The sequence below is a fragment of the Pundamilia nyererei genome, unplaced genomic scaffold, assembly GCF_000239375.1.
Source record: "Pundamilia nyererei isolate P.nyererei 1_Seehausen unplaced genomic scaffold, PunNye1.0 scaffold00569, whole genome shotgun sequence".
Classification (NCBI taxonomy): Eukaryota; Metazoa; Chordata; class Actinopteri; order Cichliformes; family Cichlidae; genus Pundamilia; species Pundamilia nyererei.
In genome coordinates, this window is record NW_005187970.1 from 46,523 (window position 1) to 62,880 (window position 16,358).

General features: G+C 39.3%; 1 protein-coding gene across 1 annotated transcript in view; it reads right to left on the reverse strand.

The window, feature by feature from the left end:
- Nucleotides 1–307: 307 nt before the first annotated feature.
- lrfn5a (leucine rich repeat and fibronectin type III domain containing 5a) overlaps nt 308–16,358 on the reverse strand; it is a 101,023-nt gene continuing 84,972 nt past the window's right edge. The window contains exons 9-10 of the mRNA XM_005754454.1: nt 2,817–3,090; nt 308–2,285 (exon numbers count right to left, since the gene is read on the reverse strand). Of these exons, the coding sequence (XP_005754511.1) occupies nt 1,329–2,285; nt 2,817–3,090 (1,231 nt within the window). The 3' untranslated portion in view covers nt 308–1,328. The remainder of the gene's footprint in view (nt 2,286–2,816; nt 3,091–16,358) is intronic.

A 16,358-nucleotide genomic window follows, 5' to 3' on the forward strand; every position in this document is an offset into this window, starting at 1 on the left:
AAATGCAGTCAGTGAGAGGTGGGAGGTATGGAAATCAGATTCTGTGCTGTGAATAAACCTCCAGACTACGTCTCTGTGTGTGTGTGTGTAACTATGCCTGAGGTTTTAAGGTAAACATCGATACATCGAATTATCAAAATATGAATGAAAAGCCGCATCATTCAAACAATTTTCCAATTGAAAAGATAATATAATATATAATAATGATATGAAAAACTGGAGCAATATGCCAGCACAGTATATTTTTTGACATGCTGTATATTCGCTGTAAAGCACACCCATAACATTCCCATTTTCATTTTATCCCTTTTTTATTTTACACAACATAACAACAGTACATGTTGTCTTTTTCTGTACAGAAGCTTTCCGTGAGCTTGTGACCAACACAGGCTGTATTATACCAGTGTCAGTGAAAAGCTCACAAGGTTCTCACGTTGCTTTTTTCTTTGCTTTTTTTTTTTTTAATACTTCGCTTTAAAAAATATCAATTTCATAAGAGGTTCATTAAAGTCTTCATCTGTCTGTAACATTTTGTCTTTATATGTCCAGAAAAGGTCTGTACTCCGCAGTAGGTAAGAAAGGCTATGTGTGAAATCTCTCTTCCTTAATCCGTCCCCTCATTCGTGGAGCCATGGTGGAGTCCTAAATCCGGTTAAAGTATCTGTTAGTGAGGGTCTGTTAGTGCAAAAGAAGGCACCGACTGCTATTCTCTTGCCACATTATGGATGCACATCTCTGTGAGCGTGTGAACATTAAGAATGGTGTGCTTTTCCCGTTTTTTTATTCCTCTTATTTCCTGTATTAATTCCCTTTTTGTGGTATTTTTCAGATAAGGTGATAGTGAATCGGGAAATGACGTGGCGAGTCCATTGTCTTGTTTTTCTTTTGTGCTATAAAGTGGAACCAACGAGACAACTCGAGGACGCTACGAGACAAGGCAAGTTATCTACTCGCTGAATGATTGACTGCAAAATGGATACTGTTGAAGTGGAAACAAAAGCAAAAAACAAAACTGTAAACTGTAAATCAAGTACAAATAACTGTGGAGAAAAGTTATGAAAAGACTGATTATTTTAAAAAAAGCGCGCACACACACACACACACACACACGTTTACCAGAAACACAGTCAACCTCTCACACGTTTAGAAAGAAAATTCAAACAGGAAAACACACAGTAACAACGCGCAAAGTTTTTCGTGACACAAGCAGGCTTTTCACACATACGCCTATAAACAAAACTTTGATTCACACTGCACGCATCCACTCACACAAAGGACAAACAATGAATAAACCAAAGTTCATTTTATGGTCGCTGGCTCATTCCAGTTCAAACTGTGCTTTCTAAGATCCAGTCAGATTCACACCGCCCTTTGTCCGACTCTTCATCCCCATCTTTTGGGAGTAGCATACCGCTCATTGATTGGCTCCTTTTGTTCCGTATTACGCGCCCTATTTTGGGTGCTCCTCCTCCTCCTCCTCCCTGGTGGGCAGAGTGAGTTTTTGAGCCTCCTTCACTGAGTGAGTACCTCCTCCTAGCTCTGCTCCTTCCTCCCTCCTCCACAGGAAGAGTCTGATATCTGGCAGAAGAGGCGGCGGTGCGAGGAGCCCGGCGCAGGATGGGCGTCTCTCTGAATCGCACAGATGGGACTGGGCTCGGTGTGGCGATGGGGCTGAAGAAAGGGGAAGAGGCAAAGGGAGGTGGTGGGGTCTGAGAGAGAGCGGTGGAGTTATTTCGGTTGGTGTTGAGGTTCTCCAGGGCACCGGGGGATGAGGAATGAAGGAGGGCGGAGGAGGCGGTGGAAGTGGAGGAAGGTGGTCGTGTCGAGGAGGCAGTTGGGAGGTTCTCGATCATCCCCTGGCCACTGGAGCAAGCAGAGCCAGGCTTAGTTGGGGCGGGCTTTCGCTTTGGCTTGTGTAGGGAGCCTGTGGTGGCGGTGGGTGATGCAATGCCGGCTTGAGCTCTCTCTTCAACTGTTTTCTCTCGTTCCTCGGCTCCAGCTGTTGGGCTTCTGGCCGACCAAGCCTGGCTGAGAACTGATGTGGCTGTGGAGCAGTCAGGCAGGGAAGACTCAGAGGCCTGAGCTATTGTATCCTTTCTCCCACCTCCCGCTGCTGCAGCACCACTCCTCTTTGTGCCTCCTGGGAGGTCGTCTAATCCGATTGAGCCGTGTTTAGAGGAGCTTGGAGTCACGGTGCAACCCTGAGATTGCTGCCCATTGGTCTGTGAGTGAACGTTGGTCATTGACATTGAAATGCCTTTGCCACCCTCACTAGGGTTGCACACCTGAGGAAAAAGCATAGGGAAAAGGGAAAATTAGATCCGATTTTTCTCATCTTAAGTGTCTCCCTTTGAACCCTTTCAAGTAACGTTTAGTCCTTTATGTCTTCACCTGGTTCTTCCCTTTTAAAATTCACATTGAGTCCAACCTGTTGGTCCCTATATCAGGACTAAGTTGCTGTTGTAAATAAAACAAAATATGCTATGATATTTAAAAATTTACAGGAGACCTAATACCACTATGACTATAACAGATGTAGCTTTTGCATCAGTTAAGGATACTTTAAAATGCTTCAAAATATCAGTTTATGTAGACAAATCATTTTAATGCTTTTATTTAAGCTCTAATTTACAGTTTTGATTAGAAAGATACAAAGAAGACCAAAAGATTTAAAAAAAAATCACTAGATCACTTTGTGACTTTTTCTTGTTACATGATCACCATAACGACAATCATTCAGCTAAATGAAAAGTTCTCTTGCCTCATTCCTGCTGCCTTATGGCTAGACTGGACAAGAGCAACAGAGACAGACCCACCTTATACCGTATCATCAGGATGATAATAAAAACTAGAACCGAGGCCACTATTATCCCTCCGATGATAATGATCATGGTCCCACCCAGGAACTGAGACTGCATAAAATGACATCTCATGTACTCTGACTCGGTGGTGAACTGCACGCAGCCGACCACTCGCGTTGCTGTCAGAGAGGTGATAACGTCATCGTAGATGGCCAGGACACAGAGGTCGTACTGGGTGCCTGCTGCCAGGTTGTTGACTAGGAAGTTCTTGCTTGATGGAGGGATCATTCTGTGGCAGGAAGAAAGGGAAGGCAAAATGACAGTTCAACATGTGTGTCAGCAGTTTCTTGGCTTCAAGCTTCTTGAAGCCTTTTTGAGATGGCTAATATAGTCTACCTTAGTGGAAAACAGTAGCCTTCATAGAGAAACAAATAAACTAGTAATTATATTTGACTCAACATCTATTATTTGGATTTCATAACTAATGCTGTGTTTGCCTGCCTAAGGAGTGCAGATAGAAAGTCAATACTAGTTAAATGCTTCTATGCATGGTTCCCGACAAATAAAGAACTAAAGCAGTAGCAATAGTGCCTAAGAGGCAGAATAGCAAGAATCATGAGCAGTTACATACAGCGTTAATTAGCCTAGTCTATTCCCTTTCTGTGGCTGTTTTGGAGATTCAACATTTGTAAGTTGAAGGAAATTAAAATAATTAGCACTTTAAGAGATAGTTTAGGTGCAGTATCACAACAAAATGCAACAAGGCTGAGTGGCCTCGCTATATTCAGTTGTTCTATTCTGTCCATGAAATGTTAAAAATAAAGTCGAACTAAACAGGGAGATTTTCATAAAAATATGAAAAGTACATGAAATAATTGCTGTGGGAGGACATTACTCTTTTTTTTTTTTCGAATGAACCATCATTCATAACCTTAAACAAATTTCTAACATCAGGTGAACTTCTGTCAGTTCTCTTGTGTACGACTGTAAGATGATAGGCTCCTCATGTCATCATAGTGAAAACACTGTGCAAAAAATATGCACAATCTAAATAATGAATATACCCACTGCTTTGTTTCTACAAACATGTGACACCATCCTCCAGAGTAATAAAACAGTACAGTGCATTTTTAAAAGAAGACAGGAATGCAGAAAAAAAGAAATCCAGAGTGACGAAAAGTGAAGTGAATGAAATGACACAGAGTAAACACACTCCGCTCCTTTGGATGCTGAAACCTCAAATAAAGGATAATTAAATGACTTATTATGGCACAGAAGGTTTGAGCCGACAACCTTTGACAGCATGGACCTGCGACCATGCACAAGTATACTTAAACCGTTCAGTCTTTCCTCATCAGTTCTGACAATAAGGATGAATAAAGAATGAATCATTTTGGATATTCTCCTGGACACTCGGACATTTTGAGTCCAATTTGTTGCTCTTTACTGGACACTTGTCACATTGAGTGGAGGTTTTGCATATTTGCCCTTCAGTTTCTCTAAAATAAAGTCTTGTCAGCGGTCCTGGAATTTGTCATTAAAATGCTAATGAAATTCCTCATTAAATCCAAAGAGGGCAGCTAGTTCAGAAGCCCGTGGTCGAGCGTGCACTGAGAGCAGCAGAGGGCTACTTTGGCCAGGTTAAAGCATCTGGTTTTGAGTTCGAGTTAAGCGAAGGTTAGAAGACATGTTAAGGTTTAATGGTTAGTATTAAGAGCTCGGGGATGAATTTAATGGCAGGTCATGACTATACCCTCTATGGAATAACAGCACAAGGCTTCAAGTGAATGTGAGTGCATGTGAGGAAGGGTATTCATACGACCCTATGAATACTAATAGGATCATCTGAACAGCGGATGACCATGAGAATTCTACCCTTTGCTTCTCTTAATGGTTTTATCACAATAGTGGTGAACCTTGACTACACGTAAACACACATCCTGAAAATGCCATTAGTTCTATGGTGGGACACATACAAGGATGCTGAAGATAGCAGGTTAATGACAGGAATGAAAGTCACTGGTACCTACAAGCTCAAACACAAGCAGCTGCATTTGGATACACATGCATCCACAGACAGGGATTAATTTCTCTATTAACTGCTGTGCTTGCTTTGGGCTTCGTTTGTGTGCAAGAATGTATGTGTGGCTGTGTTTAAAGCAGTAATATCTTTCTATAAAAAGCGTTTGTTTTCATAACTCCTGGTAGGTCTCTGCATTTTAACTTAAACTATAGGCATTTATAGATTATCTTTTGACAGCTCATACCAGCATTTCTTCTTTTAAAAAGTCAAAAATTTGGACAAACCCTCTCATTTAATGGTTTTTCTTTATTTTTACTACTTCCTAAATTGTAGATACATAATGAAGAAATCAAATATATGAAGCAAGATACATGATGACACCCAGCTCTACATTTCTTCTAAACCCAATTTATCCCTCTCACCTACCTACAATCATGGTTCTCCTCCAATTTTCTTAAACTAAACAGTAATAAAACAGAAGTTTTACTTGTTGGTACAGCCTCTATCTTATCCAAATCCCACAGTTTTTCCATTAACACTGAAAGTTCTCCCACCCTCCCCTCCCCTCAGGTTAAGAGTTTGGGTGTCATACTTGATAATACTCTCTCATTCCAGTCCCACATTAATTACATACTTTCACTTAGGTAATATTAACCGACTCCATCCCTTCCTTACTCCCCATGCTGCTGCCATCCGTGTCCATAGTCATATTACGTCCCGCATTGATTACTGCAATTACCTCTTATTTGGTCTCCCTAAAAGGTCCCTTCATAAACGCCAACTTCTTCAAAATTCTGCAGCTCGGGTCACAACTTGTACTCTGTCAAGGGCTCATATTACGCCAGTTCTTCAGCAGCTTCACTGGTTGCCCATAGAAGCCAGGATAAATTTTAAACTCTTACTTCTCACGTACAAGTGTGTCCTGCTCCTTCCTATTTGTGTGACCTGCTCCATATCACCACTGTTTCCCGATCCTCATCTGCTATTCATCTTACTGTTCCGTCCGCACGTCTTACCACTATGGGGAACAGAGCCTTCAGTGGTTCTGCTCTTCCAGCCACTCTCTTCCTCCAGCCATAAGAAATATGACTCTCTTCCCGCATTTAAGTCACAGCTCAAAACACATCTGTTCAAACGTATTCGCTTTAGTGCTGATTTTATCTGTTGTCAAGTTCTGCTTTGCAATTATTTATTTAATCACTTATTTTTATGTATTTTATGACTATTGCTTCTTTTATTAATTTTGTTCTTTTGTAAGGTGACCTTGGGTTTTTGAAAGGCGCCCTCAAATAAAATCTATTATTATTATTATTATTATTATTATTATTATTATTATGTAATTATGTAGCAAAGACAAAATTGATAAATAACTTGTCTTATATTTTATATTTTAGACTCCTCAAAGTAGCCACCCTTTGCTTTTTGACAGCACTGCAAATCCTTGGCCTTCTCTCAGTGCGCTTCAAGATGTAGTCAACTGAAATGGTTTCCATTTCACAGGTGTGCTTTGTCAGGGTTCATATTATTTATTTATTATAATGGTTTTGAGGAATATTTCTTCAGGCCTTCTGATGTCTTTCAAAGTTTTGCTTTGGACATTGTTTTTGCTCCAGTCATTTTCAGTCCAGTTCTTGGATCACAAAATCTAGGCTGTTTAAATATAGTTTAAGCATATTTATCATAATCATCAACAGTTTTTGTCCACCTTTGTCTGTTAGAAAAGTAACTTAAAATAAGAAAATAAAATATTGCAGGGGAAATGCTGTTCTTCCTAAACAGTCTGGTGTTTTGTTGCTCCAAAGATGGAAATGTACATTTTCCGCTTTTACAATGGAGGCAGAAAAAATATGATTTTAAATAGTAAAAAAGCATTTTCTACTGTCAAAAACAAACCGGGAAAAGAATAGGGAGGAATAATGCACTGGGCTCGAGGGCTTGTTTGCTTCTTTGCCATACATGAATCTTTCCAAGAAACCATTAGCTGCACGAACCCTCCTTTTTACAGGTACTAAATCAGAATGTTTCTTCATTAAAATATCAGCACTTTCTGGCCAATGAAATAAGGAAAAACTTTTTCATTTTCAGTGTCCAAGCAAAGCTATCACCATTTATAATTTATGTATACAATCAACAATCAAGATGTTGAAAATCTGTTTGAGCTTTACTCAGCACACAAAAGTACATTTTTTTCATTTTTATGTGTTTTTTTTTCTTCTTTTTTCTGTTTTTCCTTTACATTCCTTCTTGAGCTGTTAGCAGTGTGAACTCATCCAAAGTGACTCATTCATTGTGGTTAATTTCTTTGTGTCTGAGCTGGATCTTGCTGCCAGTCTTTGAAGCCCTACAGTGGGCAGATGATTGCCTTGGCCGAGACTATTACACTAATCTATCTACTCTGCTCTGCCAAGCCCTCAGCCCAGGGCGCCTCTGTGTGAGTGTGTGTGTGTGTCAGGGTTTCATTACACTTTCATTACACAAGAGAAAATGTCAGCTTGGATGTTTCTCTATGAGTATCCATTTATGTACTTATATGTGTCTGTACATGTATGTAATTATGTGTGTGAGTTCCATTACAGTAATATTCTTTTCCACTGCAAGTCTACTATTCCTGCCGTTTGTCACCATACCTGGACTCCTGGACTTCATCACTGAAATGACTATATGATTGTAAACAGAAGCCTGCACGTGCACGGTTGTGGCTTCTGCGTTGTATTAGAGTGCATGTTAATCGAGTTTCACTTCTCTCGCCCCGGTCCAGGTCAAAGCAAGCATCTCAATTTGTTGCTTCCTGCTTTCTGTCTCATGACAAATGCTTCCATCCATGAATGGAACAGTGAACTCTGATACCAGATTGTTCTGTTTCAGACATTTTCACTTGATTAAACATTGGAGAAAGCCTAAAGGCCACAGATATGCAGTCTTTCAGGAGGTTTGAAGGCATGCATGGCAGTGGTGCAACACACAAAACCAGGACCTTCAGGTCAAGCTGGAGTTTTGCAATATGGGCCGAGGACTTCTAATAACTCAGCTGTAGTCTTTGCCCCCAGCAGCACGGTCCAGTTAGATCATATGTGACACCGTGGGTGAACAACACACAATTATTTTCACTGCTTTGTCTAGCTCATTAGTCGTTTTAGATATCTGCAGGGAAATCATTTTCTTTTCCATTTCAGAGAAGAGAGAGTTTTCTAGTTTTGCACTTAGTTAGGTATGTGGCATTGCTGGCCATTGAAACAAAAATGAAGTGAAAGCCATAGCATTATATGAGCGAGCCACAGTGGAAATGTCCCTTTAAGACCTCCCTGTTTCTGACCTGCAAAATCCTGCCTTTTTATATTTTTTTTCCAACTTCAGAGTTTGAGGTTTTTTTTTTAAGTCTGCAAGTGAATGCAAGCTGAGCAACTCTGGCAACAACAAAACAGGCACTGTTTGGGGTCATGCATGGATGATCTGATGTCAGTTTGATGTGAGAAGAGGGGACAACATTGGGCCTGAAGCCTGGAGTTTGTGATTTACTTCCTTACATACTTTATTTACTTGTGATTACTTTAAGTTTGAGAGTGACCATGCAAAAAAGTACATTTGAGACAACAAAACAGTGTTTGCACATAAATGACCACCCATGACACCCCAACCACCAAGAGGGAAAATTAATAGAACTGGTCATCTCATTAACAATACTGATGGAGTTCATGTGATATGACGCACTACAACTGAATTCTATTTTAATTTTTCATTATTTGACCTGCTGTATTTAACCACTATCTTCTTTCCTTTCCACAGTAAAACTGCACAGCTGTGTTACTCAAACAGAGAAAGGACCAAAATGTGGGTCACAGATATCTAAGAGTAGGTTGTCCAATTATTTCAGAAAATTGTATGCAGTGCTTCTGGCTAGAGCTTTCCATGTTACTGCAATGGAAGCTAGTCTAGATTAAATAGCCCGAAACATAGAAAACTTTGTCAGATAAGCTCAGAAAAATAGCCTGCAAAAGCAGTTATAGGTTTTAAAAAATTTTCTTTGCATAGCACATTTTAAACATGCCTTAGCTTAATTTTATTACATACTTTTTTTGGTTTTGTGCAGTAAAAACGGTTTGCATTGCACAGCAATCACTTACATTAGTCATTACTTTCACAGGCTACTGAAAATAACTTTCTTCAACTTAATTTTCTAAACAATTGAGCAAACAATCTGACAACACAAATACAATCAAACCAGTTACGTATAACAGGTTTATATACACAAAGTGAAGAAGATTAATGGTAGCTCCACATCTGCTCCATTACTGCTAACCTCAAAGCTAAAGTAGCTTACACAGCAGATGGCACCATGCCATGCTAATAGGTCCAAGTCTCTCGGGCAGACAGAAAACATTGCAGTAGTGAGCTTTATATCTCTGTGTTACCGTGCATAGTGCCCCTGACACCAGAACTAATGGTTAACAAGCACCTACGCAGCTTGTAGTCATAGGTGGGACAAGGACAGGTGGGCACTCCTAACAACTTGTGCATTTCTTTCCCATTTAACCCTGTATGCATTCAGATTGTCGGCAGCAAAGGAATAAAACAAAAGCTTTGCAAAACATTTCTACAAACAGTGTTAAGAAATTACTTTAATTACAGTCATAATATCACAGTTCCCAAGAAAACACACTGCCACCTCATTTAAATGTCAGAGTGTATCAGCATTATCTAAAAACTATAATTATCCCAACCCTTCAAATTGCTTTCCAGATAATCATCCTTACACACTAAATTAGTGAAAAATGAACGTAGCTTACGGTGTTCGTTCTCACTTGGCTGTAAAAATTTCAATCTGTTCAAAGACGACATTTTAGGGGTCTTGAGAAATCATAATGTGAATTACTGCTTGCAGTGAAAATCAATAAAAGATTTCACGAGTGAAGGAAGTTTAGTTCTAAAATTAGTTTTATGAATATTAAAAACACTCTTAGGGGTAACGTAACAGAGCGGACCAAACTGAGTTTATTTGTGATCAAAAGTTCATAATTCAAAAACTGCTCTAGTCGAGATGTTTATTGTAACAGTACATTAAAATATTTCTGCCTACAGTGTCAGACTAACAGAAAACCTCTTAATAAACTGTGCAGCTTTTCATTTGCTTATTATAGTTTTGGCATTTTTACAACACATTCCACTATGAGCTAGACTTACCCACTTATGCACATTTCATACAGCACTAATTGTACTCATGCAGTGCTGCAATGTGCATGAGTGATAACATGGCCTCACATATGGATCAGGGTAATTTGGAGATGGAAGCTTGCCAAAAACAAAGGACTTGAGAAGGAACATGCGGACTGAAGAATGGCCTGCTCTAGCTCCTGTGCCGCAGTCACCTGCTACACTTTAATACTGTATTTTGGATGATTTCTCTCATCATCATAATTTCCAAAGAAATTAACGTATAAACAGCTCAGATGAAACAACCGCAAATTACCAAAGAGCATCCAAAGATAGCCTCTAAAACACACCGTAAATCTTTGTGTGACGTCAGTGGGAAGCAAAACATTCACGTTTCTTTGCAAGCTCCTTTGAACAGAAATATGATGGTGAATGAAACCTAAGACTGCTCGACTTCTAAACCAAATGAGGCAGTAGAGCAGGATCGGGTAACACAAGAGTGAATAAACTCATTTATATAAGTAAAGTATACAAAACCACTGACTTCATTTAAAATATGTAGAGTGAGGAAAACAAAATTAGTAACTTATATAAGATAAACAACCTGCAGTGAGACTAAACAATTATTAAATAAATAATGTAAAAAAGTCTTAGCTGAATCCCATTATAGTTATGACTAGATGTCAACGTGTCATGCAGCTAAAGCTGTCCCAGATGTTCAAAAGATGTTTCAGCATTATCTGCTGCAAGCCGTAGACCTCCATCTGCCCAGCTCAGCTCCATTCTTCCAGCTTCGCTGAGTCATCTACACCTCCTTAATGCTGTGGCTGGCTGCTTCTATATATCCTTCCTGCATAATGTTACTTCTTGAATCTGTTGTTTTGATCTCCCATTAGCTTTTTCATGTTTTTTCTCTTCCTTTCCTTATGCCTCCTTTCCATCCTCCATCTTTGTCATTTACTTTCTTGCTTTTCATGTCTGCTGCCTTCTTTTTTCAGCCTCTTTCTCTCTTTCCTAAATCATTCCTTTTCTGAACAACTTCACGTTCCCTCCCCTTCTCACATCCCCTTTACCACATACCTCCATGTTTATTTGATCATTTTACCCTCTTTTTATCATCCTTTTCTCCCTCCTTCTCTTTTCCCAACTGTTCCACATTTTCAGCCTTTCTCTGCTGCACCAAGGCATATAAATCATTATGTTCCCTTTGTCTACCCCTTGTTTCACTTTTATCACGACTTCTTTCCTTTAGACTCATCCTCACTGCTGTGGTACTTTCCTTGTACTTCTTATGTTAGCTTAAAACCCAATAGACTACTTACAGCAATAAAAGTGTTATGTTAGTCCTGCTATATGTTTATGGCACTATAAAATCAGAACTGGAACATTACGGCAGGATAAAGGCGGATGCTTTTTCATGTCTTAAGCGCAGTTGAGCTAGGTGTTACTGTATACTTGGGCCACAGGGACCACTGGCAAGGGTAAACTACTCTACTTCCTGTTACAGAAAGAGGAGAGAGAGAAACAGAGGGAGTGTTGTGTGGTCTCATAAAAAAGCTTGCCACACAACTTGCTTGATGTGTAGTTTTTCTGGCAAATGGCAACCAGCCCCTGTAGCTCGATGGATCTGCTGGACTGGAAAACAACAGCTGAAAAAAAATATCAAAGAATAAATGGCAGCACAGTTCACAATAGAGGTTGTGTGCATTTCTATATTACTTAGAGAGTGTCAACGCTGAGTTAATGTCTTTTGATACGCCATAGCCTCAGATTTGGCAGATATTTTGAAGTCTTTATGTCACTGGACCTGTTGTAGCTTTAAATAAATTGCTACTCCAGGGCTTGAGTTTATGGGTGTATACAGTACAGCACAAGTTCTTTTATTTAGTCATTTTCAAAAGTCAGTTTGGATTCGCTCTTAGCTATGATGTCAATTTTCTCTGTCTCTCTCTCCCTCTCTATAGACAAGTAAATTTCTGTTTTTTCTGCTCTGAGGAACCAAGACTTAACTGGATATACTCACACATAGTTGTTATCTGAGTGGATATTAATGGAGCACTGTGCACGTCGTTTCAAACGATCTAAGTTGTTGTTCTAAACTGTTTTTTAATTAATGGATGTGACTATGTTCAAGTGTCTCTGGAACTTTTTGAAAATGCTTTTTTTCATAAAGTTTCAAACATCATGTATGCACATCAGGTTCAGTTAGGTTTTACACAAGATTGCTGTGATCGAGTCTAACGTTTTAAAATCGGGAAGACCTTTAATGCAAAATTCATTATCTTTATTTTTGCTTTTGCTCCACTTCACTGGAAAACAGCATTCATCAACATTTCTTTCTATGTTCAGCGCACACGTCTTTAAGAGGCCTTTTACCATCACCATTATAAAATGCTGCTCATTGACTAAACAAGACACCTATTCATCTTATAATTTGCAAATTGATTTTTTTCTCTGATCCAATAATAGGTTGTATTCATCCAAACCTTTAATTAAATACAGAAATTGGTTCTTCACTGTGATAAGAATGTGTTACACTTTGTGGCCATTTTGCAGTCGCCTGTATCGACGCTCACTGTGAGCTTCAGCATCATCATCAACGTGGCTCTGACCTCCACGATGAAACCAGTGAGGTGTTAAGGCCAGGGACTACATGTGCTGCTTCTGCTCTAGTCATGAGTAAAAGGTCATCACATTATTTACTCAATACCACTCTTTACTTGACATGACCCTGAAATATCAGGCTGAAATTTGGAAATGAGCTGTGTTGTTGACTCAATTTACTTCCTCTGGCAGTTATTTATACAAATCCAAGTTTAGAGTTATAGAGACCATGAGAAGAGATGATGATGAAACTTAACAGCTGCTAAATAATTTAACTACAAATATTTTTTACTGAATCCACAGTTGGTTCTGCATTATAAAGTGGCTTGAATTAAATGGTGTGGCGCTCTTGGTACGCTCGATTAAGACCTTGAGTACCTTGTAAAATAAGGTTGATTCATTTTGCTTTCAGACAAAACAGCTCTCTTAAAAGTTCCCTGAAAAAATGTACCAAATTTATTTTTGGTCACTGTGGTTGATGAACAATGAAGTTTATGGAGGACAATTTGGCATTGATAAAGCTTTGGAAAAAATCACTACAAACTGGGGTCATAGCCAGTAGGAATATCTTGGTTTATGCTTTAATCTTAATTCTGTGATATAAGATATTTGCCAGTATCGGGTATTCATTTCATTTCATTTATTTGTTCATTTCCAGGCACAACAAATATCTATATTGAACATAAAATGCACAAAACAAAAAACAAAAATTGCCTGAAAAAGGATGATGTATGTAGGGTATGATGTGATTCTATTTACATACATGCTGATTAAATATCAGACACACTGTAAATACCTAATTAACATGACACACCTTAATTTGCCGCTAACTACTTAATCAAAATGTTGATGAGTACTAGACTAGAAATTCTGCAGCATGAGTTCACAGTGACGCTTCTGTCACCACCTAAACAATAATTAACATTAATTAGCAAAGCTGACCTTGCTTGCTGTTGGCACCATTTATCATGTTACTTAGTAAAAGTGACAGTGAGTGCCAGCAAAAAAACATCCAAGATACTTCTGCCTGAATGTAAGTTATATGTGAAGAATCCAATTTAACAGCAATCTATACCCCGCGAAATAGAGCAGGCCTTTAATTGTGGGAAGCAGCTCAGGCAGATAAAATAGTACAGAACGGATCAGAATTTGATCAGCTTTATTTCATTGGACACTGGTCCAAATGGACTGAGAAGTGACTAATAATCACAACTCGAGACTTCAAATGTTCTGTAGAACTTTGGAGAATGTCAGATCTTCGACCGATAATTTAGTCATATTTTAAAGACAAACCAAAATGTTATCTTGTTTAATATTTTAATATGCAAAGATTTGCAAGATTTCTTTGAGTTAAAGGAAACTGATATGTATTTTTTCTTTGCAGTTAATTCTTTGCAGTTCTTTGTCCATTAATCAGGACAATAGGTCATTAATCAAATGTTTTTTAGATTGACATATAATGTCAAATTATATTTTGTTGCAGTCCAACTGCCATTTTTGGGATTCCCAATATTCAATGTAACTAAAATGGCTATGGAATAAATCCAGGAGATTATTCTCTTACTCATCTCCAACAAAGCGATGTACCTTCCTGTGAAGAGATAGCTTGAGGACAACATTTAGACAATAATGTAGGTGAATATGTTTTATAGAAAATATCCTTAAACAAATAAGCTAACATGCATGTGTTTGAACACAAGCACAGAAGGGGCCTACACACAAATCCCCAGCAGGACACAACTTTAGAAACACTGCTAACCACTCACCATAATGCTACCCACCCTAAATAAAACTAATCATGGTGCACTTCCTTTTCTTCATTATTCCCTTTAGAGGTCACCACAGTGGATTACCTCCCTCCATCTCACCCTATTCCCAGAATCATCATTCTTCACACCAACCCTCTTCTCTTTTCCTCCTGCCTGTAAGCTGCATGTTCACCATCCTTGGTCCTATATATTTACCATCCCTCCTCCACACATGTCTAAACGATTCTCAGCTTTACCTCTGTAACTTTGTCTCCAAATGATACATTATAAACTGTTCCTTTCACTCTTGCTCCTGTCTTTCTGTCACCACTCATCTTCACCCACTCCATGCTATCTCTCTTGTGCACCGTCCGTTGCTTTGGATGGTTGTCTCTAGGTATTTAAACTCAGCTACCTTGACTACCTCTACTCTTTCCAGCATCTTTCCACCTGTCTCATTCACACACATGCATTCTGTTTACTTCTACTGACTTTCATTTCTTTTCTTTCCAGAGCATGCTTTCTGAAAACATCATACTCCATGACATTCATAGCAAGTACCCTGAATATACTGTCTAGTGGTAGTCAAGTCTCAGAATTCCATCATTTAAGCACTGTCAGGCCAAGCTGGAAGACGACAGTTTGAGAGATGCATGTTCCAGATTCTAATCTACGTCCCCATATGAAAAAAAAGAGACATACTGTCTATAATCAGACAAACGTGTGGCTATTCATCTTTATTTTTTCTCTCTTAAAGCCATGCAGTTTGCTGGGCTATCTCTCTAACATTAAAGACAAAGAAATTACTCATGTTAATAAAAACTAGAATGCCAGTGAGATTGCTTCTCTGAAGAGAGGTTTACTATGGACTAGACCGGACTCCGCAATAGAAATACAATCCTTAAGCAGCAGGACTGGTGTTAAAACAGCAGTACTGTATCAGTGAACATCTGCCGGTCTCTCAAGTGTCCTTGAGCAAGGCACCAAATCCCCGTGAGCTCCAGGGGTTCTGTTCTGCAGCTGACCCCAATCTCCCTCAGGAAGAAGTAGTGGGTTTAGGTTTCCCTGCACAAATCGATACAGAATCAAGTATTATAACTCTTACTTTTCAGTTTTGCAGCAACTAGCAGGGTCATATGGTTAACATAAATGAAAGGGTACACTTGTGAAGATTTAAACCGTCAATCACTGCATTCGACGTATGAAGGAAACACAGAACCCATCCAACACCCAATGGTATTATGTTGAGCAGGTGGGGAGTAAAGCACAGATATGTCTATTGTGGCATTGAACCTGAAAAGTAAGAGCCCCACCTGACAGTGACAGTGGGGCCATGTTTCCTGTGTCTATCATTCTCTTTCCTGCCTACATTCACAATTTTTTTCCTGCCATCTCCCTTCGTGTTCCATTCATCCTTCTCTTTTCTCCCTCTTTTACTATTCTCTTTTTACCACTCTGTCCCTCCTCTCTGTCTTTGATGTGCAGGTAATGAAAAAGCAGAATCAATTGGCTGCTGCTTTGTGCAAGCAGAGGTGTTGAATGGAAATCAATCCGTTACCTAAAGACAAGGGAACTGCAAAATAACACAGACACACCAACAACTTCCTACTGAAAAAAGGGAGAGTAAGGGGAAGTGGGGAATATGAAAGGACAGGACGAAAGAATAAGCGATCTAACGAAGAGAGGAATGATCAGCGTGGGTCGTGATAGGCTGTCTAATAACTCCCCCTCTGTGGCCCCACAGAAAGCTGCTTGTTTGTAGTACTTAATGTAGTATTTTGAAGTCTCAAGGTGAAAGTCTAAATGCACAGACTCTGTGCTGTGAGTCTAAGCGAGAGCAACAGAACAGCTGTAATGTTATCTTAAAAAGACGGACAGCTATAAATCCTACTTGTCCCCTCTCTGTATGTTACACTTTCTAAACGGGGTTTAGCGACAAAGAATTATGAAGAAAGAAGACTTTCCTGGAAACCAAGGTCACGGTCATGATGACCCAATTGGTCATTCCCGGTGTTCCCGTTGACCATTATGCAT